Source organism: Microtus pennsylvanicus, chromosome 1 (assembly GCF_037038515.1).
Source record: "Microtus pennsylvanicus isolate mMicPen1 chromosome 1, mMicPen1.hap1, whole genome shotgun sequence".
NCBI classification, from domain to species: domain Eukaryota; kingdom Metazoa; phylum Chordata; class Mammalia; order Rodentia; family Cricetidae; genus Microtus; species Microtus pennsylvanicus.
In genome coordinates, this window is record NC_134579.1 from 88,934,365 (window position 1) to 88,957,291 (window position 22,927).

General features: G+C 46.6%; 1 protein-coding gene across 1 annotated transcript in view; it reads left to right on the forward strand.

Annotated features, from left to right (window-relative positions):
- Positions 1–9,221, forward strand: part of Usp12 (ubiquitin specific peptidase 12) — a 51,276-nt gene extending 42,055 nt beyond the window's left edge. Inside the window, exons 7-9 of the mRNA XM_075972151.1 lie at positions 3,146–3,343; positions 4,693–4,771; positions 6,355–9,221. Coding sequence (XP_075828266.1) covers positions 3,146–3,343; positions 4,693–4,771; positions 6,355–6,456 — 379 coding nt within the window. The 3' untranslated portion in view covers positions 6,457–9,221. The remainder of the gene's footprint in view (positions 1–3,145; positions 3,344–4,692; positions 4,772–6,354) is intronic.
- Positions 9,222–22,927: the final 13,706 nt, after the last annotated feature.

Genomic DNA, 22,927 nt, shown 5'->3' on the forward strand with positions numbered 1-22,927 from the left:
TGGAAAAGATATAGAGCAAAGGGCAAAGCCAGGCAGGCTTCCAAGAGGCCCTGTTCCAGTGACACAGGACACTGAATTTCCCGTCTGATGACATCATGGGAAGCTCTTTGCGGGCTCCATGCCCAGGATTCCTGTTGTGTGCTTGTCGCATAGACATTCTCTGCTGCCTGCTCCAGATTCCAGGCTCTCAGAAGGGAAGCAGGTGTTCAGAATAAATGATCCTGGGCAAGCAGTTGGGCGGAGGGGTAACTGACATGTGTGGGATTGGAGGTGTTCCTTAGACCTAAATTCCCAAGTGCTGCTCACTGTACTGCTCCTAGAGCTGATGGAGGAAGGTCATTGGCTAATAAAGGAACTGCCTTGGCCCATTTTATTGGTTAGGACATAGGTAGGTGGAGTAAACAGAACAGAATGCCGGGAGGAAGAGAAAGTGAGCTCAGACTCGACAGCTCTCCTCTCCGGAGCAGATGCCTCAGAGAGACGCCATGCTCCCCGCTCCAGGGAAGATGCACGCTATGAAGCTCCGACCCAGGATGGACTTAGGCTAGAATCTTCCCGGTAAGACCGGTGCTATACAGATGATAAGAAATGGGCTAGTCCAGGTGCGAGAGTTAGCCTAGAAGAGGCTAGGTAGAAATGAGCCAAGCAGTGTTTAAATGAATACAGTTTGTGTGTTGTTATTTCGGGGCAAAAGCTAGCCGAGCAGGCGGCTGGGGTGTTGGGGACGCAGCCCCGCCGCCGCCCTTATTACTACATAGAGCCAGGCTTCCTGAGGGTGGGCTGGCCATGCTGGGGCTCTGCACACAACACTGCCGTTGCCCCTGCCCCCGAACTCTCCGTTAAGATGGTTCCTAGAATTCTCCATGGAAGTTACATTTTCCTGTTGTAATTTTTAAGTACTTAGTGTAGAGCTATGTAAGATTGCAAATACTTCATTCTTCATTAACCTGCCATTTGAAAAGCTCAAGGTGCACTCAGACCTCCCTGTTTGAGTGGGTTATAGTCTACCATTGTTCTGCTTTCTTGTTCCTGTTATTTGTAGCTCAGCCGGTGGCAAGCGGTTCCTTGGTGGCTCCTGTGCCCATTACTTCGTTACATTCTGAGTTCGACTGAACTTCTTGCACTTACCTGGAAACTAGGCATTTCTGTGAAGGGCTGTGTTCCTGTTCAGGGGCTTTGTGGACGTGTGCCTTGCTGTTGAGATGTCACTATTCCTGAGCCCTTCCTGAACTGAGCAGAGGATGTGTGGACATGCAGAAGTCTGCACCTGCAGCTGTGCATACTGAAAACTGAATTTGCTGGTGGCTTCCATTGCAGCTGGCAGCATGGGCTTCATGGCTGTGTCTCTTTGTTAACATTTGTAATTCTCCCTGATAGTGAAGATTGGCTTGGTCATTTTTTTTTTTTTGATTGGCAGCCCTGTAAGTAACCAGTCTCTTTCCCAGCCTGACCCTTCCATCCTCATGCTGATGCCCTCAGTCTACAGTGCCTTCCCTCCTCCTGTGCTTACACAAACTGCTTTTTTTTTGACCCTATATAATAGTCCAACTGATTGCTCATAAAAAGAAGAAAAATAAGCCAAGATTGGGGCATGGAGCAGTACTAGGAGTCAAAGCCAACATGTAATGATTGAAGAGAATAAGTGTGAATTTTGCTTTTATAAGAATTGATTACTGAACAAGGATTGAGGCAACCTTGGGAGAAATAGCATTGAAGAAGAAAACAAATATTATAATGCTTCACAATTAAAAGCCAAACTCTTTAATCCCAGATTATTTTATCCCCTTCTAGAATATGTCATTGTTAAACCTGGTAATTTTTTATACAGTGCGAACACTCTGAATTAGTCTTTAATACTGTTGTGGGAGTTTCCATGGGGAGATAACATTCGTATTCAACTCAGGTCCTGAAGACATACCAAAGAAATTTCACATCTAACTTGGTGTAGCCCTGAGTTTGTTGGGGTGACTCTGTGGGGCGTGTCTGACAATATAGGAAAACTAAGTCCCCAATCCCCCTGCTCAGCATGCAGGCAGCCCCCATGAAGAGTCTTCTCTTTGCCTGTATAATTACAGTTCTCAGGGGAAGGTACCAGTGGGATTTATGGTAAGAGATTTGATTAGATTTAAGGTTTACTGCTTGTTGGACGTTATATCTGACACTGTTAGTGAGCCCAAGAACCTCAGTCTAGGCCATGGCCTAGGAAAATCCTACCCTTACCACTCAGCTAAATGGGCATAGCACTGTAGACCATTATAATATAAGTAGGCCCAGACACATATTTGCCACTCAGAGTAGGACTCAAAACAACACATTTTTGCCAATGGCAAATAGGTTTGTTTATTCCTGTAGTGTAAAAATCTGTGTTTGACATCCATTTCTGTACCCTGCTCCTTGTGGAAATGTCTTCCCTGCACAGTGTTGTCAAGATGACTGGAAAAGTGTGGTGTGTTGTTCTGCTTTGTGGTGGAAGAGAACTGAGCCTTGTCTGTTGATTGGCTGCTGCAACAGTGCCCTTTGCGGAGCATCGCCTCAGTCACAGTGGTTTTGCTGGATCCAGAAAGTTGCAGTGGCTCACGGCGCCACAGACCATCAGTGACAGACCTTGGACAGTTGACCTTGGGCTGTGGTCTGCAGTTGCCAGTGGCCACAGTCAGAACAAGAAGTGGGCATTGTTGCATAGAAGGAGAGAGGACAGTGCCTGTCCTGCAGCTGTAAGAGGATCAGGCACTCTCAGCTGGTCACCTTCAAGGCCCTCCACCCCCTGTGAAGCTCTTCACCCAGCACTGCACTGTGCATTCCTTAGCAGTTCCTGGGCAGACGAGCTGCTCATTTGTCAGTGGTCTCTGCTGCCTTATGACCTGGTTTGTACCCAAATAAGAAAACCTCACATTTGCCTTTGTTTAACAGCAGTTGTATAGTAGAAAATAAGTGTAAAGTAAAGTAATCCATTAGCAAAAAAGCATGAAGTGAGAAGTGTGCTTGAAATGTTGTGTGCGGAAGCATATTTATTAAAAATGTATTTATTTCAGTATCAACGTCATATTTCAACAGGGCTAAAACTGTAATTCCTTTTGCACCAACTTAATTATTTTAATTCACAGTGAGTGTTTTCTGAAATCCTGTCTTCATATTTATTTTTTAGGATGAAAGTTAAGAAACTACCCATGATTCTGGCTCTACACCTGAAAAGATTTAAGTATATGGACCAGCTTCATCGATATACAAAGCTTTCTTACCGGGTAGTTTTTCCTTTAGAACTTCGTCTATTTAACACTTCAGGAGATGCAACCAACCCTGACAGGATGTACGACCTTGTTGCTGTCGTGGTTCACTGCGGAAGGTAATCGTGACTAGGGCACAGTCCTAGTAGAACAGAGCATGCTCAGAGTGTTGACAGTGATTGAGCAGGGCTGAGGATGACACTTGAGACTTTTTTTTTATTAATTTTATGTCAGAGTTTTCCCTGCATGTCCATTTGTATACTGTGTGTGTGCCTGGTGCCCTTGGAGGCCCGAAGATGTCAGATCCACTAGATGTAGAGTTATATCTGGGTGCTGGGAACTGAACGCTGGTCCTCGGCAAAACCAGCCAGTGCTCTTTACCACGAGCAGTGTCCCAGCCTCGCCTGACTCTTCTAGACAGAGTCTTTGCTGCACAGCCCAGGATGGCCTGAAATTTCCGTCCTCCTGCCTCAGTCTCCCGGCTCTGGAATTACACTCTCTGCTACCACACCTGGCTGGACGCTAGCATCCTTCATCTTTTTAAAGATCAGTTTGCTTTAAAATCAGTTTCTGACATAGGTATTTTATCACTCTTCTTTAGAACCTTTATGTATTTTAAATTTATGCCTTCATTTTTCTTTTTTTTTCTTTCTTTTTTTTTTTTTTTTGGTTTTTCGAGACAGGGTTTCTCTGTGGCTTTGGAGCCTGTCCTGGAACTAGCTCTTGTAGACCAGGCTGACCTCGAACTCACAAAGATCCGCCTGTCTCTGCCTCCTGAGTGTTAGGATTAAAGGCGTGCGTCACCACTGTCCGGCTCTTTTTTATTCTTGTTTACCTATTAGTCTAAGGGCCCTATGTCACAGCCTCTAGAGCTTGACAGTCTATTGGCTTCCTTTACCTGTTTGGTTTGGGTCTTGAAATGATGCCTGAGGAGATTTTCAAGATAAACTGCCCCTGCATGTGCTTAGGTGTGTTTCGTGTCGGCGGCTTTGGGAATTGCCTTCAGAAGTTCTGATTTTACCTCCGTGCACACTTATCCTTTCCAACCAGCCAGATCACACCCAGTCCCACTCTCGTCCTCTTTTCCTGCACTCTGCGTGGATACATGCTCGGACCCTTTCTTGCGGGTCAGGAGACAGTGTTGTGATTTGGGGACTGGACCCAGAGCCTTACACATGCCAAGTATATGCTGTACCCTGAGCTACATGCCCAGATCTTTAAATGTGCATAGCATTCCTCCAGAGTACGGGAGTTAATCCCCAGCACCCATCTCCAGAGGCTCACAAGGGCCTCTAACCAGCTCCAGGGACTGAAGCACTCTTCAGGCCTATTGAGGGCATCTGTACTCATGTGCACCAACACACACGTGCACACACATTTTTTTTAACTTTGAAATTTAGGACAAGAAGGTAATATGAATATAACATTTTTAAAAAGTTAACTTTTCTTCTTTTTTCTTTTGTTTTAGTGGTCCCAATCGAGGCCATTATATTGCAATAGTTAAGAGTCATGATTTTTGGTTGTTGTTTGATGACGACATTGTAGAAGTAAGTAGCTTCTTTGCTTCTTTGGAGTTGTACATTTTCCCTTCACAGCTGCTCGCTCTTGTGTGACGGATGGTAGGTATTAGACAGTTGTTCAGGGCTTTAGATTACCAACCAGCCTTATATGGCCCAGAATAACAAAGGAAGATTTAACAGTCCTGTTGTGTAGTTTTGTAAAAATGTTTCTTTTTCTTAAAAGATATTGAGTGCAGAAGTTAACACTTGTATTAGTTAGATTTTGTTACTATGATAAAACACCAAGACCAAGGAATTTTATAGAAGAAAGAGGTTTGGTTTGGGTATTGGTTTCTTGAGACAGGGTTTTTATTTGTAGCCTTGACTGTCCTGGAACTCACTCTGTAGACCAGGCTGGCCTTGATCTCACAGTGTGCTGCTTGCCTCTGCCTCTTTTGAGTGCTGGGATTAAGGGCATGTGCTGCCACCACTTGACAAAAGAAAGAGTTTAATTGAGCTCATGGTTTCAGATGGTTAGAGTCCATCATGGAGGCAGTAAGAGTTCACATCTTGATCTGCATGCAGAGAGAGTACAATGGGAATGAGGAGAGTCTTTTAAAATGGCAAAGCCCTGTCGGGCGGTGGTGCCACATGCCTCAAGAGGCAGAGGCAGGCAGATCTCTTGAGTTCCAGGCCAGCCTGGTCTGCAAGAGCTAGTTTCAGGACAGGTTCCAAAGCTACAGAGAAATCCTGTCTTACAAAACAAAAGAAACAAACAGATAAATAAAATTGCAAAGCCCACCCCCTAGTGACACACCTCCTCCAACAAGGACACGCCTCCTAATCCTTCCCAGACTGTTCCACCAGAGACCAAGCATTCAAATGTGCATGCGAGTTCATGGGGGCCCTTCTCATTCAACCCACCACACCCATTATAAGCTTTTCTTTGTGAAGGTGTACACACTCAGATGTGTGCTTGCACACCAGCCGGGTGCAGTGTGGTGGGTTTTCAGCACCCCGGCAGGCTCAACAGCGCTCCATCTTTCTGTTTTCCATCCCTTGGCACTTGTTAGACTTTTGCTGTGATGATTAATTTTTGTTCTGCTTCACAGTGACTCTAGGCCTGGCCCTTGTCCTTACTCTAGTGTGAGATTCATCCCCACAGTGCACGGTGCCCACTGCGCCACGTGGCGCCTGTTCACTGCTTTGTGATTTTCTGCTGGTGGGTATAGCAGCCGAGACATGGCCTTTTGTAGGTTATGGACTGTTATGAGCAGAAGTGCTTAGATCATCCTTTATTGACAGACACTCTCATTGCTCTTGACTCTATGTTAGGCTAGACTGCTGGAGCGTGCCATTTGTACACATCCAAAATAGTTGACAATTAATGTGCTTCATATGGTTCAACTGACACTGGGAAGGTGAGGTAATGGCTCAAGGGTAGCTGTTGTATTCAGCGTTGGAGTTGGAGCTATTGCGAAAGGTGTTTCCAGCATGACTGTAACACTTCTCAGCATGTGGCTGAACACTTGTCCCCCCCCCCTGTCCTTAGCGACCTTGGATACTGTTGTTGTAGTTTAAAGCATGGTCGTCATAGCTGAATGTGCTAATGTTTTTGTTCTGCCTCACAGAAAATAGATGCACAAGCTATTGAAGAATTCTACGGGTTGACGTCTGATATCTCCAAGAACTCGGAGTCTGGGTACATCCTTTTCTATCAGTCTCGAGACTGAAGGGAGCCAAGGTGGAGAGAAGCGGCTGCATGCTTCTCTGGTGGTTTCGGAAAGGATCAAGCTGATGTTCAAGAAGAGAGAGATGCAGGACACTCAGGGCAATAGCACACTTTGCATACAATAAAGCAAAGACTGTGGATTAACATGCCCTTCCGATCACAGTAGTTGAATTTTTTGCTCAGGAATCATGCTGTCTGTGCAGTTCCACACAAGCAAGTGAAATCAGAGATACCAGCTCCTCTTGTAAAGCAGCTGCCAGCTGCCGACACACATTTTCTCTGTAACCACACCAATGATGATTTGAGTTCCTCGGGAGGGCAGTGGAAGAATTAGAATGTGCTCGGTTGCTGGAGCGCGCCTCACTGTGTGCACACGGGATTCTTACACTGTGGATGGGAGCAGCTGAGTGGTCTTTTCAGACGTACCTTTTGGAAAGTACCTTTGGGCCCAACACTCGCAGTTGCCTTCCTGACACCCAGAACTAGCAACATGGAGCCCAGTGTCAGGAAGTCAAGGATACTCTGCTTCTCTGGAGAAGCGTGTGATAGTGTACAGTGTGTACACAGAGGGACAGTGGGTCACAAGTGGCTTCTTGCTTCCCCCAGGGGAAAGACTGGCTTTGTAATGATCATTTTCCTTATTTATTTTATTAAACTGGTGGAGTCCGAGCATTATATGAAGTGCCGGTGATTCTGTCAGCAAATCCTAGCACATTTTCCCAGTGTGTCAGGAGGTAATTCTGTTGTCTGTCTCTGTAAGGTGAACTGAAGAGTCTAGTAATCACTAAGATAATCATGACATGATCGCAGTGGTGGGTAGATACTGTCAGGAGGGCTCTCCCTGGCTGAATAGTTTCTCTTTGTCATAGTTGTCACTTGCTTTTTTAATGTTATTTTTTTTTTCAGTGAAGTAGAAACCCTGTTGCTAGAGTGATAAAGGAAACCCCAGTGTGATGTCAGCACACTCTCGGCCAGAACCCCAAAATGCTAGCAGTTGTTAGTCTCTTTAGCCTTGGGAAGGACTGCTGGGCCCATTAGAACCTCAGCAGCCAGGGAGCAGCTAGAGCCCTTTGGAAGATTACACTTTGGTGATGGGCCAGTAATCTAGAGGAGAAGCCCCTCCCCCTCCTGACCTGCCGCAGCCATTGGAATGGTGTTCAGGAGCTTGTGACACAGTGCAGGGAGTCTCCGTGGACGGCTGAGCATCAAGTGGTATGGCAGGGCTCAGTGTAACTTGGAGAAAGCAGTGGAAGATTATGGTCCAAGTCCCAGCAGCCCAGCACTGGGTGGTCCATCACACTGCACTCTGCATGCCGTGGTGGTGGCCCGTTGATAAGCCCCTAATTTCTAAAGTTATTTTACTAAAACTGTTGACTGAGAAGCAAACAGCAAAAAGAAATGTTTTTGTGCTGCTATTAACATTTATTTTCTGTACCTTTTAGCTCAGGAAATGACCTCATCTAGTCATCCCATACGCCGATGTATAACAGGGTCACTTAGCTAATTGGGCTTCATAGACAGATGTGTTGGGAGAAAAAGATGATCTTTTGACAAACTCATTTTATAGTTTCTGAAGCCTTACCTGGCTGGGGTTTGTGATCTGCCAGCACCACACAGCACAGCCAGGAGCGTGGGGGAGTCAGAGCCGTGAGAGCAGGTGCACATTGAGGGCTTCAAACAAATTGTGTGGGAATTCAGAACTGCGTTTTTTGCAGCTTTGTGTTCAAAGAAAAGGCATAAAGTATGGCTGGGTCCTCGAGGCTGCCCCTTGCAGCACTGAAGTACTGTTCTGTTGGTTGTACACAGTTTTCTTGAATTTAAAACGTACCCAGAAGAAAGCCTAGTTCCTCGTGGCAGCAAGTCCTAGCAAGGGTGCTGAGCTGGCAGTCAGCCACTCCCCGCTCAGGTCCGCTCTGGACAGTCTGCAGGGGAAGGACTGCTGACTGTTGCCTCTGCTCCTTTTCATTCTTAGTGAGATGGAGCTAAGTAAAACATTTTGATTTTATCAGAAACTCAATAAACTTAAAAAAAAAAATCCAGGGTTTGGGTTGGGACTGGGAATATCAGGTGTAGTAGGTGGAAAAGGTGACCCGGCCAGCACGTGTTTCCAGGTGATTGTTCTTTGCCTGTGATTCTGATGAGGCCAGGTGCAAGTTGCGAACAAGCCTAGTTGCTGTGTAATTATGTACATGTTTGCTGGGGCAGCTGTCCCAAATTTTGTATATTAGAACAAAAGTTTCTATGAATTATCGTAACTAAAAGTAAATATTCTAAGTTAAGCCCCACTTCTGAGTCATGTGACTTCTGCCATAGGAATTTTACCTTTAGAAGGTCACTTACGACAGGAGCCACACGGCTTAGGAAGGGGGCAAGGAAATGTGCTGTAGTGGCCTCACGGCCTCAGCCATCAGTGTAGGGTTTTTCTTTCCTTGATGGCCGTAGGAAGACCTCACTTTCATATACGCCTGATACTTTCTGTAAAGATTCTTTTCATTAAAAATTCTCTTCGTGAGGGATGTGGCTAGGAGCTGGGAGGCAAGGTGCTGGAGTCCTGGCTCTCCAGTGAACTTAACTGTGTGACCGTGGGCAAGTCACTAACCTCTCTGGGCTTCAGTCTCCCTCCTGTAAATGGGAGTAATACCTACCTCACAGGGTTGTTGTGGGGATTAATTAGAGATAATGTCTGTAAAGCATTTAAGGTTCTTGAAGAAGGCGCTATATAAATACAAAATAATATCTATTAAAATTGGCTTATTTGTGATTGTTGGCTTTTACGTATATATTTTTTTCTTTTTGCCCAAAATGTATTTGGAATTAGAAGCATACACTTTAGGACTTGTGTTAGTCCTTTTGTGTGATTTAGAGCTTTTGTTACTCAAAGTTCCTAGAAGCCCACATGTGTATGAACAGTGGTTTGTGGGCTCTCAGTTCTGAACAGCCGTCTGCTGTGTTTTCCAGCACCTTACGACATACTAAGACTTGTGGTTCCGGGGACTCAGTTCATGGGCAGTTGGCTCCATGAGTTGGAGCTGTGGCAGACGGACTACCTGGCCCACAGAGCTGGGGCCGCACCTGAAAGCCATATCCGGCCCTCTCTCCCCACTGTTGGCCCTGTCTCTGAACAGCCCCACCAAGCCTTCCCCATGAACCTCAGGGAACTCTGGGTCCAGACCTGCCCTTGTGCCTTTTAAGAGAAATCCCTAGTTTTTACTCAGAATCAGGCTGTAAGAGGGACGTTGCAGAGGTCAGTGTCTGTCTGTCTCTCCTGGCAGCACAGACTTAGCTTCTGTAACATCTGCTCATGTGCTCCGACCATGCTAGAGTGATGCTGTCCTCAGAACGGGTCAGGAAGTTGTCCCCGTTAGACTGTTTGGTTGAGTTCCAAATAGCAAAAGTGGTTTTCTGTTTGTTGGCTTTTAACCAGTAACTAATACTTGTAAGTCATCCTTGAGGAGTTGGAGGCATACAGTCTTGTCATTAAAGCACTCACTGAGGAGCCAGCCAGTGGCCGTGCACGGTTTTAATCCTCGCACTTGGGAGGCAGAGGCCAGCCTCTTCTATAGAGTGAGTTCCAGGACAGCCAGGGCTACACGGAGAAACCTTGTCTCAAAAAACAACAAAAGAATTGTCTTAATGTTAAGAAAAGAATCCACTCTGACCAGACGAGCCATTCCTAAATCTGAGTAATTGTAGAATGTTCTGGTTTCAGAAATAAGTTCTGAGAGATTTTCCTTCACAGAGGTAAAGAACCCCACCCCCAGTGGAGCTAAGCAGATGCTGGGCTCCCTGACTTGAGCATATGTAGAGCTCTGCATCTCGTGTCTGTGAGCCACTGCCAGTCCAGCGTTGACCTGATGTGAGAGTTATCCACTACTTTCTCAGCCTGGACAGAGGAAGCTTACAGAGTGGAACATACATAACACCTCAAAGTTGCCAGTGGGTTGTGCCGGAGTTGAACTGGGACCACCCTGGGAAGTGGGGAGAGCATGGGCCTGCATTTCTGGCACTGCTGTTTCTGCAGTGGGAGGAGCCGACAGTGGGAAATGAAATGTCAAGCCAACACCGTTGGAACTTTTGAGACAGGGTTTCTCTGTGTAGCCTGGCTGTCCTGGAACTCACTCTGTAACCAGACTGGCCTCGAACTCACAGAGATCCACCCGTCTCTGCCTCCTTCCATTAGGAGCTTTTTAAGTGGGATTCTTAGAGCCAGCTACAGTGCTGTGCTAGAGTCTCACGCGCCTTCCCAGATGTGGCAGCCCACTCGAAGCGCACTGAAGGCTGTAGGTAATTGGCCCCGTACTTTCTGTTCCCGTGTCCACATTTCCTTATTCTGTTCTTTGCTCTTCACACTAGATGAGGGTAGGTTGCTGAAGTTTACCATTGGAAAATTGCCTCTGCTTCTTCCTCTTCCTAAGAAGAGAGGAGGGTGAGCTGAATACACCAGGGCTGAAATGCCAACGAGATTTTCTGTTTGAGCAGGCAGGCTGGTCTTAAAATCAAATCAGTGGCATTGGGCACATCCACTCCACATCCACAGAACACTTCACTCAAAGGATGTTTAGGTTTGGAGGGTTGAAGAAACGTTACAGCCTCTGTGATGAAAGACTTCCATTTAAAACACCTGCAATCCCAGCACTCTGGAAGTGGATGCCAGCGGGTCGAGGGTTCAAAGCCATCATCAGCTACACAGGTAATTTGAAATTTGAGGCCATTCTGAGCCACATGAGACCCTCTCTCCAAAATGAAGGATCAGAAGCATGCCCTGCTATGTGATAGTGTTATTTGTAATACTCCCCGTAAAGTCCTGAAAGCATATTGGGTCACTTGTAAACAGTGTTGAAGAAAAATAAAACCATCTTACTATGTTCCTAAAAACTTACACTACTCTTGTTGTGTTAGTTCCTATTCTGTTACTGTGAAAACACCATGACCGAGGCAACTTAAGAAAGAAAATACTGAATTGAACTTAGAAATTGGTTTCTAGAGGGTTGGTGCCCTGGAGGGTGGAGTAAAGGCATGGTGGTGGAGACAGCACACTGAACTTGAGGAAACTCAAAGCCTACCAACCAGTGATGTACTCTCTAACCCTTCCCAAACAGTTTTACCAACTGGGGACCAAGTAGTCAAACACAGGAGTCTATGGGGACCATTCTCTTTCAAACCACTATACCCACCAAAAAGAAAGGCCCGTTTTAAATGCAGTATGAACATTGTGGTGTTGATTTGTATGCATGATAGACTTTCTATTCTCCATGCTAAACTATCAGAGCTAATTGCATATTACATTCGTTTAACTTGACTTATGCAGGGTGAGATGGTTTATGACCTGTGCCAAAGTGGATGGGGTGGAAAGCCACTCTTGGGCTGCAGTCAGGAGACGGCATGGAGCGGCTGTGATGAGACTCCGGAGATGAGACTGGGCTGAAGGACAGGGACAGGAGTGCCAGGGACAGTTCCTATTTCTCCAGTTTCCCAATGGGGTGATGGGAAAGACAGAACGCAGGGAGAGGTTACAAGTATTTGCTTCTAAGAAACTGACCTTGCCTGGCATTTCCAGCAGCCTGGAGTTCGTGATGGCTTGTCATTAGCTAGACCCACCGAGCTTGTACTGCCCCCCTCCCCCATGTCACAAGAGCAAAGCTGTCTCGTTGGGACTTGAGGTGCGGTAGAGTTGAAACGGGCTGGTATGCTCCATAAGAAGACGGTTTGGTGTCCTCCCTTGCAGGGTGTCAAGACTACCGATTCTGGTTTGTGTCGAGTTGACAAAGCCTAACGAGCACACTCTGGCTTTCCAATACTCTTGATAAACACTACAGTTGAAAAAAGTTTGCGGTTAAACTGGTTTGAAAACTGGCCTGTTTCCTATGGATTCATGGGAGCCGGAGACATGGTTCAGAGGGTAAAAGCACTGGCTCCTCTTCCAGAGGACCCAGGTTCAATTCCCAGCTCCCACGTGGCAGCTTGTAGCTATCTCCAGTTCCAAGGGATCTGGCACCTTCTCAAAGATACATGCAGGAAAAACACCAATGCAAATAAGTAAAATCTTAAAAAAACAAAACAACTTCCCACCCTCCCCCCACCAAAAAAAAAAAAAAAAACTGGCCACATTACCTATGGGCTCTTTATAGCCCAGCCTGTCTGTGTGGACATTGTAAGATTTCAGTAAATGTATAAAAGCTCCGCCTCCATTTTGGACATGTATCACACTTTCCCCGCCCCCCTCATTTTCTCACTAAATATTTATGAGCCTCCTACGACGACCAAAGCACAGAGTTGTCACGCTCATTGTTGCTGTCCATCCAGAACTGCCTGAAAACAGCAGACTGTCTCAGACTTGGAGTGACCTGTCCTGTGGATGACCACGTCCCCTGCACTGCTGATCATCAGCCTTGACTACTGAAGGCTATAATTCTTCGGTTTGCAGAAAGATACTGTGTTATTCAGGGTTTTCTAGGGGGCAGAATTTAAAGAATGAATATATGTATTCATTGAACCTGGGTCCTTTGTAGGAGCACTGTTGAACCCTACTTATTTTTTTAGTTATGTGTTTTTAGGGGTTGGAGTACCTACAGTGCATGCATACACATTCATGTGTGTGTGTGTGTATGTGTGTTCTAATGAATCATATTTATTAGAATGACATGCAGGCTTTGGCCCAGCTTATCTAACAATGGCCGTCTACCAGTAGAAGGTCCCAAGAATCCAGAAGTTGTTCAGTCTACAAGGGCTGGATGTCTTTGCTGGTCTTCAATATACACTCGAATCCCAAAGAAGTAGGCTCTAATGCCAGTGAAGGAATGCGTGTGCTAGTGAAAGCAAGAACAGGCAGGCAACGAGAGAGCTGGCTTCTTTCTTCCATGTCCTTTAGGCTGCCAGTAGAAGGTGTGGCCCAGATTAAAGGTGGATCTTCCCACCTCAAAGATCCGGATTAGAAGTGAGTTTTCCCACTTCAAATGATTTAATTAAAAAAACAAAACAAAATCCTCCACAGGTGTGTCCAGCCACTTGGGTTCGTCGCTTCCAGACGTCATCAAGTTGACAAGGAGAGCCATCACAGGTATCTAACCTCATAAGCCGTGTGGCTCAGAGTACTGGGTAGTGCCACGATTAGCTAACTCAGCCAAGCTCTTGGGTTTTCCAGCAGAAGTTACAGAATTGAAACAGTTTGGCTGTTACTGACAAGTGTCTCAGTCTGAAAATAAGATAGAGAAAGTCTCCCCAGAAGCCCTCTGGGGATGAAGTCACCTCTGCAGTTAAAGGGGGTCTGCTCATTTGATACTTTATGTGCCTAATTTCCACGTCTTGGATGCGAGTCTTGTCAGCTGTGGGCATTGCAACGAGTCTTCAAAGTCAAGGTCAGAAAGAGTTTAATAGGGGGAGCTACTATTTTCCCGAGGATTAAACTAAGCAGAGAATGGAATTATTACATAATCAATTACATCGGCTACTTGATTAAAAACACAAATGCGATTTAGCCCGGAATTATCCTCTGGTTTGCTGTTCTCCAAAATGAGATTACAGTAACAAGGGAGCAAAGCCTTCAGAACACAAGCAGCTACCGTGACACCGCAGGTCCCTGGGGGAGTGCACGTCTGACAAGGATTGTGTGTTCGTGAAATATTAGGGGAAAGTACTGATAATTCTAAGCTGAGTCGTAGCTCCTATGCCCACTGAACGTCGTCTGAAGACAATACGGCATGAGCACAAAGCCTGGAGTTTTGGAATCAGATGCTGACTTCTCTGTCTAAACAGCTGTGTAAAGTTGACCAAATTACTTAACCTTATCAAGTCTGTTTCAAATAAACCTGAACGAGACATAACGGTAGCTGCTCGGCCAGGTCGATTTTAGATTGTTGAGACACTGTGCATAAAAGGTGTGGTGACCAATGCCTGTAATCCCAGTGCTTGAGTGACTGAGGCAGGAGCATTGCCTTGAGTATGAGGCCAGGCTGGGCTACAAAGTGAGCCCCTGTCTCAGAATGAAACACTGAGACATTCATACATGCTGAACACATCTTCAGCCTCCGTATATGGGTAGCCGACAGTGGAAGCACTTGGTGTAACACAGGTCAGGAGACAGTCGGGACTCATTCCAGAGTAGGAGGTCGCTTCTGCACCCTGGGAAGGGTAGCACGTAGAGTCAGTGGTTCTCAATCCCAAACACGTGAGAGAATCTTTTTATTTTATTTTTTTATTTTCGAGACAGGGTTTCTCCGTAGCTTTTTGGTTTCTGTCCTGGAACTAGCTCTTCTAGGCCAGGCTGGCCTCGAACTCACAGAGATCTGCCTGCCTCTGCCTCCCGAGTGCTGGGATTAAAGGCGTGCGCCACCACCGCCCGGCTTGAGAGAATCTTTTGGGGGGCTTTAGAAAAAGCCAGTGTCCCAACCTGCTTGCAAGCTCTAACTTTAGCTCACCCGCTTTGAGGATGGGTATCCTTGTCTTAAGTCACTGATGGTATTCACTGCAGGGGACAGGGGCTGAAGAGGACTGCACCGGTCCCTCAGCAGGTGCTTACCGGCCAGTGTCTGGGTGGTCCTCAAGGAGATGTTGCCTCGCCAAGGTCTGGTTACACGTGGATGGTTGTGAGCTCCAATGTGGGTGCTGGGAACTGAACCTGGGTCTTCTGCAAGAGCAGCCAGAGCTCTTGACTACTTAGCTCTGTTTGTTTCTTAATTTTAGTGTATGTGATGCTGGGCGGTGGTGGCGCACGCCTTTAATCCCAGCACTCGGGAGGCGGAGGCAGGTGGACCTCTGGGAGTTTGAGGTCAAAAATAAAGTGAGTTCCAGGACAGCTAGGACTGTTAACACAGAGAAACCCTACCTCAATAAATAAATAAAATATAAAAGTAAAAATAAACAAAATCCCATGTATGTGTGGGGAGTGTGCACGTGAATGCAGTCCCTGCAGAGGTCAGAGCCTCCGGTGCTGGAGTCACAGAGGGGTGTGAACACTAGATATGCTGGGGACAAAGACCTGGGGTGGCTGCCATCATGGAATCTCAGTGCCAGAGTGGGGTGCTTTTGAAAGTCACAGATGTATTGGTGAGCTGTCTGCTGGAAGATCAGCTGTAAGCCAGGCTGTCTTGGGTAAAGAGGGACACATAGAGCACCCCAGAATATATCAGAATGTTTCAGAAACCTTTATAATGAAAAGCCAGGTTCTCCACCACTTCCTGTTACAGCCCAGCCCTCATCCTGGTGGGAGTGTGTCCCAATCACCTGTTTTTCTTCAAAAGCACCCTGCAGGGCACCCCAAGAGTCATTGGTCTTGGGACACTTTCTAAAGCCACCCTGGTCTTTAAGAGCAGAGAATACTGAACAGTTACACTAACTTCCTGTGGAAAGTAGCAAGACTGACCATGAGGGGTCCTGTCCTGCAAAGATCTGCAAGAGGAGGAAGCAATTCCATGCTGTGGGGGCCTCTCTGTAGGGACCGTTTCTTCCAAGGTCAAGAACCTATCGAGCTTTGCAGATGTTCTGCTAAAATGTGATCTAAGGGAGCATGCCCAAGCCTATAGGTCAGATCTTCAGTCTACTCCCATGCTGTGGTGCAGACATTGAAATGGGAAGGTCAAGCTGGACGATGGTGGAGCATGCCCCCCCCATACACATAATTTAAGAAGCAAAAAGAGCAATGGTCTGCTTTTCCATAGGACCTGGGTTCAGTTCCCAGCACCCACATGGTAGCTCACAACCACCTATAAACTCAAGTTCCAGAAGTTTCAATGCCCTCTTTTGGCCTCTGAGAGAACTGCATGCATGTGATGTACTTACAGGAAAACTCCTACACACATAAAATAAAAATAAAACTTACAGGAAAAAACAAAGAGAGGAGGTCTTTATGGACCTGGATTGGCTCATTGGCTATGCCTCTCGGTGTTTGGTATCTTAGGGATGGGCACAAGATCACAAAAGACACATTAAAGAGTGTGTGGATGGCAGAGGGACCCAGGCTGGACTGTGAAGTGGACAGAGACTGGGAGCCCTTCGGTGAGATGCCTGCTTGTAGTCAGGGCAGAAAGGAGGAGAAAGCGGAGTGAGGATTTTCTGCAAGGCTGGGGTGGGGCCGGCACAGCCTGCTGTCATGTCGTTCCATGTGGAATGCTGAGCTCCAAGCGTACGTGGGACTGGGACACACCCCTGTGCGCCCTTTCCTCCCGCTGCCTTATGCTGCACAGGCGAAGAGTCACCGGCACTTGGGTGTTTTGGAGCGATGGCTCCCAGCTCTGTTCAGCATCACACCCTGCCAGCACGTGCGTCACCCTTCAGTCCTCCGCTACGAAAACCAGCCATCTGCTCCCACAGACAGCTATTCTGTTATTTATAGTTTAATTCCGTTGCCTTTTGTACAATTTCAGTTTTTAAAATTTTTGTTAAGTGTGATTTTTTTTTATGGCCCACGTGTAGTCTATCTGGATGTTTCATGGCGCTTAAAATAAGCATTAGCTGCTGCTCCTCTAGGCGCTGCTCCCTGTCAGTTGGATGCGGTTGGTTGATCTATAGTTTAGTTCGCGTACGTCCCTATTTGCTGTCGAGACTTGTGTTGCTATGGATCTTGGTTTATTGATACAAATTTAAGGTCAATTTTGATATATGTATATTTTTGCTCTTGATTAAGGTATAGTGTTAGTGCAGCTCATTTAAAAATGTAATGTATAATTAAGAAATATAGAGATCTGCCTGCCTCTGCCTCCCGAGTGCTGGGGTTAAAGGTGTGTGCTACCACCTCCAGCTACGACTTGTTTTCTTAGAGTGTGCTCACAAGCACTGAGACTTCTCTCATGACTCCATTCCTGGATCGTGTTCTGATACCATGTCCAGGCACTTTTTTTAAAAACATGAGAAACCCACAGGCTATTGAGCCATTGTCCCCTTTGTGTGATAAGTTTGTTTACTGTGCTGTCAGCTGACGCGGTCACTGGTACTGGCAGCTTTAGGTCATCATATGAAAGTTGAACACAGAGCCCGCTTTCTCTTCCAGGACTTCTATGCTTTGGTCTCAAGTCTGATGCCGTCAATAAAACTTTCGTTTCCAGATATCTGTGTTTTGGGAGAGAAAGCCTAGGTGTCCTCCTGAGCTTGCATCAAAGCCGCCGCATCTCTCTGTTCGAGAACCTTCATTCTCCTTCAGGTTGTCTCCTGTCATTCTCCTAGCCTCCTTCCCGTTCCTGTCAGTGAGGGACACTTGAAGGGGGACCCCACAGTCCTCTATACCAGCGTTTACTTGGCAGTTAGCATCCTATCTCTGTTGATACCATCAAGTGACTAGCGACCCATTTTCGCCTTTTACGATGAGATGAACCGGAGAGCCATCCATAGGGACTTGTAAAAATGACAGAGCTATAAGACATGTCCAGGCCTGAGGGTGACAGCAGGAGATGGCTTTCCCAGATGCTTGTTAAACAGAGAAGAGCCAAACAAAAAAACAAAAACCAGGTTGTGAGAGTTCATAGGCCAATTAAACACAGCGTTTCTTCTCATCCCTGTGCGGCTTTTCCCAGGGCTGTAGAAGCAGCTGTGACTTCATGGATCCCGTGCTTCTCCAGATACAAAGTGCGTGAGAAGGTCTGGAGAACGGTACCCACGCTCGTGACAGCATAGTCTCCCTGGAGTGTGACCCCAAGTGTCGGCGACTCCTTCTTTTTAAGACAAATGGAAACATGGGCTTCTGTGAATCACACACTTATGCTTTCTGCCTTTTCTTTGCTTCACCGATAGACTGTCCTCCACATTTATCCATGTTGTCAAAAATGACAGGATGTCCTGTTTGTCTTGGGCTGAATGCCTTCCACCGTGTGTACACAACACCATGTCTGTCTGTGTGACGGGAGGCTCTTAGGTTGGACCCAGCGTATCCAGCTTCCGCTCTCGTTCATAACGTAACTTCCGGCCTCTCTCCTCTCCATCAGTGTAACGGAAGTTTCTCTAGTTGATTTGTTCCTAGAATCGACTTTGATTACATTGCTTTTTGCTCAGCCTGAGCAAGCCATGGGGAGCAAGCCAGTGAGCAGTGTTCCTCCCTGGTGTCCACTTCAGTTCCTGCCTCCAGGATCCTGCTTGAGCACTGACCTTGACTTGCCTCACGAGAGACTGTAAACTGTAAGATTTTGGAAGAAACCTTTTTCTCCCCGGGTTGTTTCTGGTCATGATGTTTTATCACAGCAGTAGAGACCCTAACAAATACAAAATGTGTAGCAACTTTCAAATGGTTGGTTATTGCCCAGTCTTCTTCCCATTGCTGGTCTTTAATTCCCTGTGATTGACAGGGAATGGGTGCAGAGTCCACGCTATCTCCTTAAAGTTTTGAGTGATTTTTTTTTCTGGACTAAAATATGGTCTAACCTGGAGAATGTGTGCATTTGACTGTGATTCTATTGTCTTGGGAAGTAGTTGTTTTCAAGGGTCTTTATATCTCTGCTGATATTCTGTCTCTCTGTTCTATCAGTTGCTAAGAAAGGAGAATTGAATTTTCCAATGTATAGCTCATTTGCCTTTCCCCCTTGAGGACAATTTTATCAGTTTTTACTGAGTATTTGGGGCTTTGTTGGTGTGTAGATGTTTTCCATTGCTCCATCTTGCTGATAGTTGACTGCATTCTTTTAGTGAGTATTGCTATTCCTTTTTTTTTTTTACATTGCTATTAAAAAGCTTTTTGTGTGTGTGGTATAGTTTTTTCTGTTTTGTTTTCTCTTACCACAGTGCTGGTGGGCTCCAGGGTTACTTATTTTCCTGTGTTAGTTTTACAAGCTGCCTTTTAGGCATTTTCGTTTGTTTGTTTGTTTGAGACAGGGTATCTCTTTGTAGCCCTGGCTATCCTGGAACTCTGTAGATCAGTCTGGCCTCAGACTCAAAGATCCACCTGCCTCTGCCTCCCAAGTGCTGGGATTAAAGGCGTGCGCCACCAGGCCCAGTGGGAAGGAATAATATTAACACCCCGGTCCAACTTCATCTCCTAATGTTCTTACTTTAGCCGGATGTGGTGATGCGCACCCGCACTCCCAGCTCTTAACATGGACCACTTAGCTAGTGACATTTCAGCCTGGGTTCTAGCCTGGGCTACATAGTCAAAGAAAGAAGAAAATCTTTATTCCGACTTTACCCACATCAAAGTGGGAGCCACCTACATTTTACCTCAAAACAGCTAAGACTGTTTCTTCCTGAAGTGTCTATCCACACTCGGCACACTTTCAGGAAGTAGTCACTTAGTGGTGAAGTGGAGGCTGGGGCATGGACCATGGGCAGACAAGAGGCGTGATGTGAAGGACCAGAAAGAAAAGGTCTGCAGGACAGAGGGAAGGCAGGGGAGGTTCTGTGGCCTGGGGAGGAATCTGCAATCTTCCACTGTGACCCAGCTCCCATGGTGATGCAGTGTGTGTAAGTTTGTAAGAGGGAGAGAAAGACGTGTGTGTGTGTGTGTGTGTGTGTGTGTGTGTGTGTGTGTGAGAGAGAGAGAGAGAGAGAGAGAGAGAGAATTGGTAAGTCTCAAATCCTGGGATAAATGGCTGAGATGCCTATTTAACATCACAAAGGGGACCTGGTAGCCAGGTTCTCCCAGCATCCCTCAGTTCCTACCTGTTACAGGATTTGATTGGCGTACCTCACCCTGGGCTGCCCTTCCCCCAGAGGCTCTTCTCTATATAACCCAGCCATTTTGGTACCTCTGCCTTTTTGGTTGCTAAGATGCCAGTTGCTGACCTCCGAGGTCCATCCACGGAGGTCTAAAGCTAGAGATGGAGGCTGACCGCAGATTTGCGTGTCTTGGAGGGAAGAGGCAGCGGGTGACACTGGCCTTCCTTGCATATAGGAAAGGCTGCCTTGGGATCCCCAGAAATGGGTAGGAGTGAGGAACAGGCATGGGCGCTAGGAACCACAATTGTGTGGGTCCTAATTCTTCCATGCTTCATCCTCCTTCTTTTCTTCTAAATAAATATTCTTATAAAAGCAAAAGCCTTGCAAGTAAATAAAACCACCACACCAAAATTAACTCTGCGTTGTTACAGTCAAACTACAGGCACCGCTCTGTCTTACTCATGGTGGCAGCTGTACAGGGGCAAACCAGGATTGCTCTGAGGCATTGTGACATCACATTTTCCCTTTGTCAGTATTTAGGAATAGACACATGATCCAATTACGGCCAATGAAACTCGGGGAGGACAAGTCCGGTGCTGTGACCATTAGCTTTAGCTATTTGCCAAGATGACTGTGGGCACCGGATAAGATGGGCTGTTTCAGGCAGTGTGAGTGAACCTCATACAATCAGTTGGAGGTCTGAACAGAACAACAAGGCCCATCCCCGGAGGAGAGACGAGATGCCTTCCTCCAGATGGTCTCCAGGCTGTGCCACTCGGGTTTTTCTTGGCTTTGGATATGAATTGAAACTTCAACTCTTCTTGGGTTTTGAACTTTCTAGAACTACATCGCCCACTTTCCTGGGTCTCCTTCAGATCTTGGGACTTATGAGCCTCCACAGTCATATGAGCCGACTCCTTGGGACAAGGCTTTCGTAAGTGTAGGTTCTGTTTCTGCAGGGCACGTTCTGAGAAAGCACCCTCTCTGTTGCGAAGAGCGAGCCTGTGAGGAGATGCCTCCGCGGTCCTATTTATGATTCTGTTACTCTCTCGGGCTAGGACGGCCATCTTTGGGTTGTCAGAGCGCCAGCTGAGGCTGAGAGCTGTGCTGGGAATGGCCAAGGAGAGAGCTGGTGTCTTTAGTGACATTGTCGGGTCACTGAACCTGTTAAGGGCCAGCTTGGTCCAGGCTCCATGCTCTGGGAGATTAAAAATAAAAAAACAAAAACAACTCTTCTTGCTTAATTCTTACTACCAAACGTGTGTTCACATTGAGCAGGCGCTCTGACAGCTGTTGAGAGCCAAGAGCGCTAGTAATGCATGCTGTATTTCAAACAAACACGTGCAGGCTGCTTCTGATTTTTTCCAGAGCCCTCGCTCTACTTTTCTGTTATCGATTTCTTTTATTGATTGATTTTTGCTGCCCTGGGGACTTCATACACGCTGGGCAAGTGTCCTACCACTCAGCCACACCCATAACCGCATCTCTCTCTTCCTGAGACAGGGTATCACTATCACTCCATAGCCCACTCTAGCCTGAAACTAGGGATTCTGCCTCTAGCTCCCGAAGCCCCCTCGTTGTAACAAGGTCCCCGGTGATCTGTGTCCACACTGGGGTTTGATACATGTAGACTTCAGTGACTTTCAGCTGTGAGTTCTGCTCCTTGGGTTGAGGCATGGGATCCTCAGATGGAAGTTTGCGAGTGTGTGCTTATGTTTTCTAACCAAGCCCTTGGGTCTGCTTGATTCTTGGACAGTATTATTTCCTACTTCCCCCCTCCCTAATTTTCCCACGTGTTTCATGTTTCCTTCAAGACTTGACCAAGGCAACAAAGCCACCTGGAAGCTCCTGGCCTCTCTCAGAGGCTGAACACAGTGTTCCATGTCATGGTTTTTGTTTTGTTTTTTTAAGTATTTGTGTGTGTGTATGTGTGTGTGTGTGTGTGTGTGTGTGTGTGTGTGTGTGTGTTGTAGGTCTGTGAATGTGAGTGCTGTCTTGGGGTTACTATTGCTGTGACCATGACCAAAAGAAACTTAGGGAGGAAAAGATTTATTTGGCTTACATGCACTAGGTCACAGCCCATTGACGAAACCAAGGTAGGAACTCAAACTAGGCAGGAACCTAGAGGCCGGAGCTGATGCAGAGGCCGGAGCTGATGCAGAGGCCATGGAATACTTGTTTGTTCCTCATGGCTCGCTCAGCTTCCACTTTCATAGAACCCAGGACCATCAGTGATTGATGGTATCCACAGTGGATTGGTACACCAATCATTAATTAAGAAAATGTTCTGTAGGCTTGGTTACCGCTGGATCTTATGGAGGCATTTTCTCAGTTGAGGCCCCCTCCTATCAGATAACTCTTGTGTCAGGTGGACATGAAACTAGCAAGTGGATAGAGCTGGAGATACAGGAGGTTGTAAGTCATCAGTGTGGGCGCCAGGGATTGAACTCTGATTCTTGGCTCCTAACTGCTGAGCCATCTCTCCAACCTCTTCAAGATTCACTGATTTTTACTTTATGTGTATGAGTGTTTTGCTTGCATGTATGTATATACACTACATGGGTGTGGTGCCCAGTTATGCCAGAAGAAGGCTTTGGATCCCATCCCCTGGAACTGGAGTTATAGATGGTTGTGAGCTACCATGTGGGGGCTAGGAATTGAACCCCCGTCCTCTAGAAGAACAGCCAGTGCTCTTAGCCCCTGAGCCATCTCTCCAGCTCAGTGTCATGTGTTAGTCACTTGTTTTCTTGTTGGATCCTTCAACCAGAACCTCTGTACCCCGAGGAAAACCCATTTTTCCCCTCTTTGTGTTTTCTACTCCTGTCTGGTGCATGGAACTTGTTAAGTATTTTTCAAAGACGAAATGCGTACTGTGTGGCTGATCTACTCCTTGCTCCCATGCC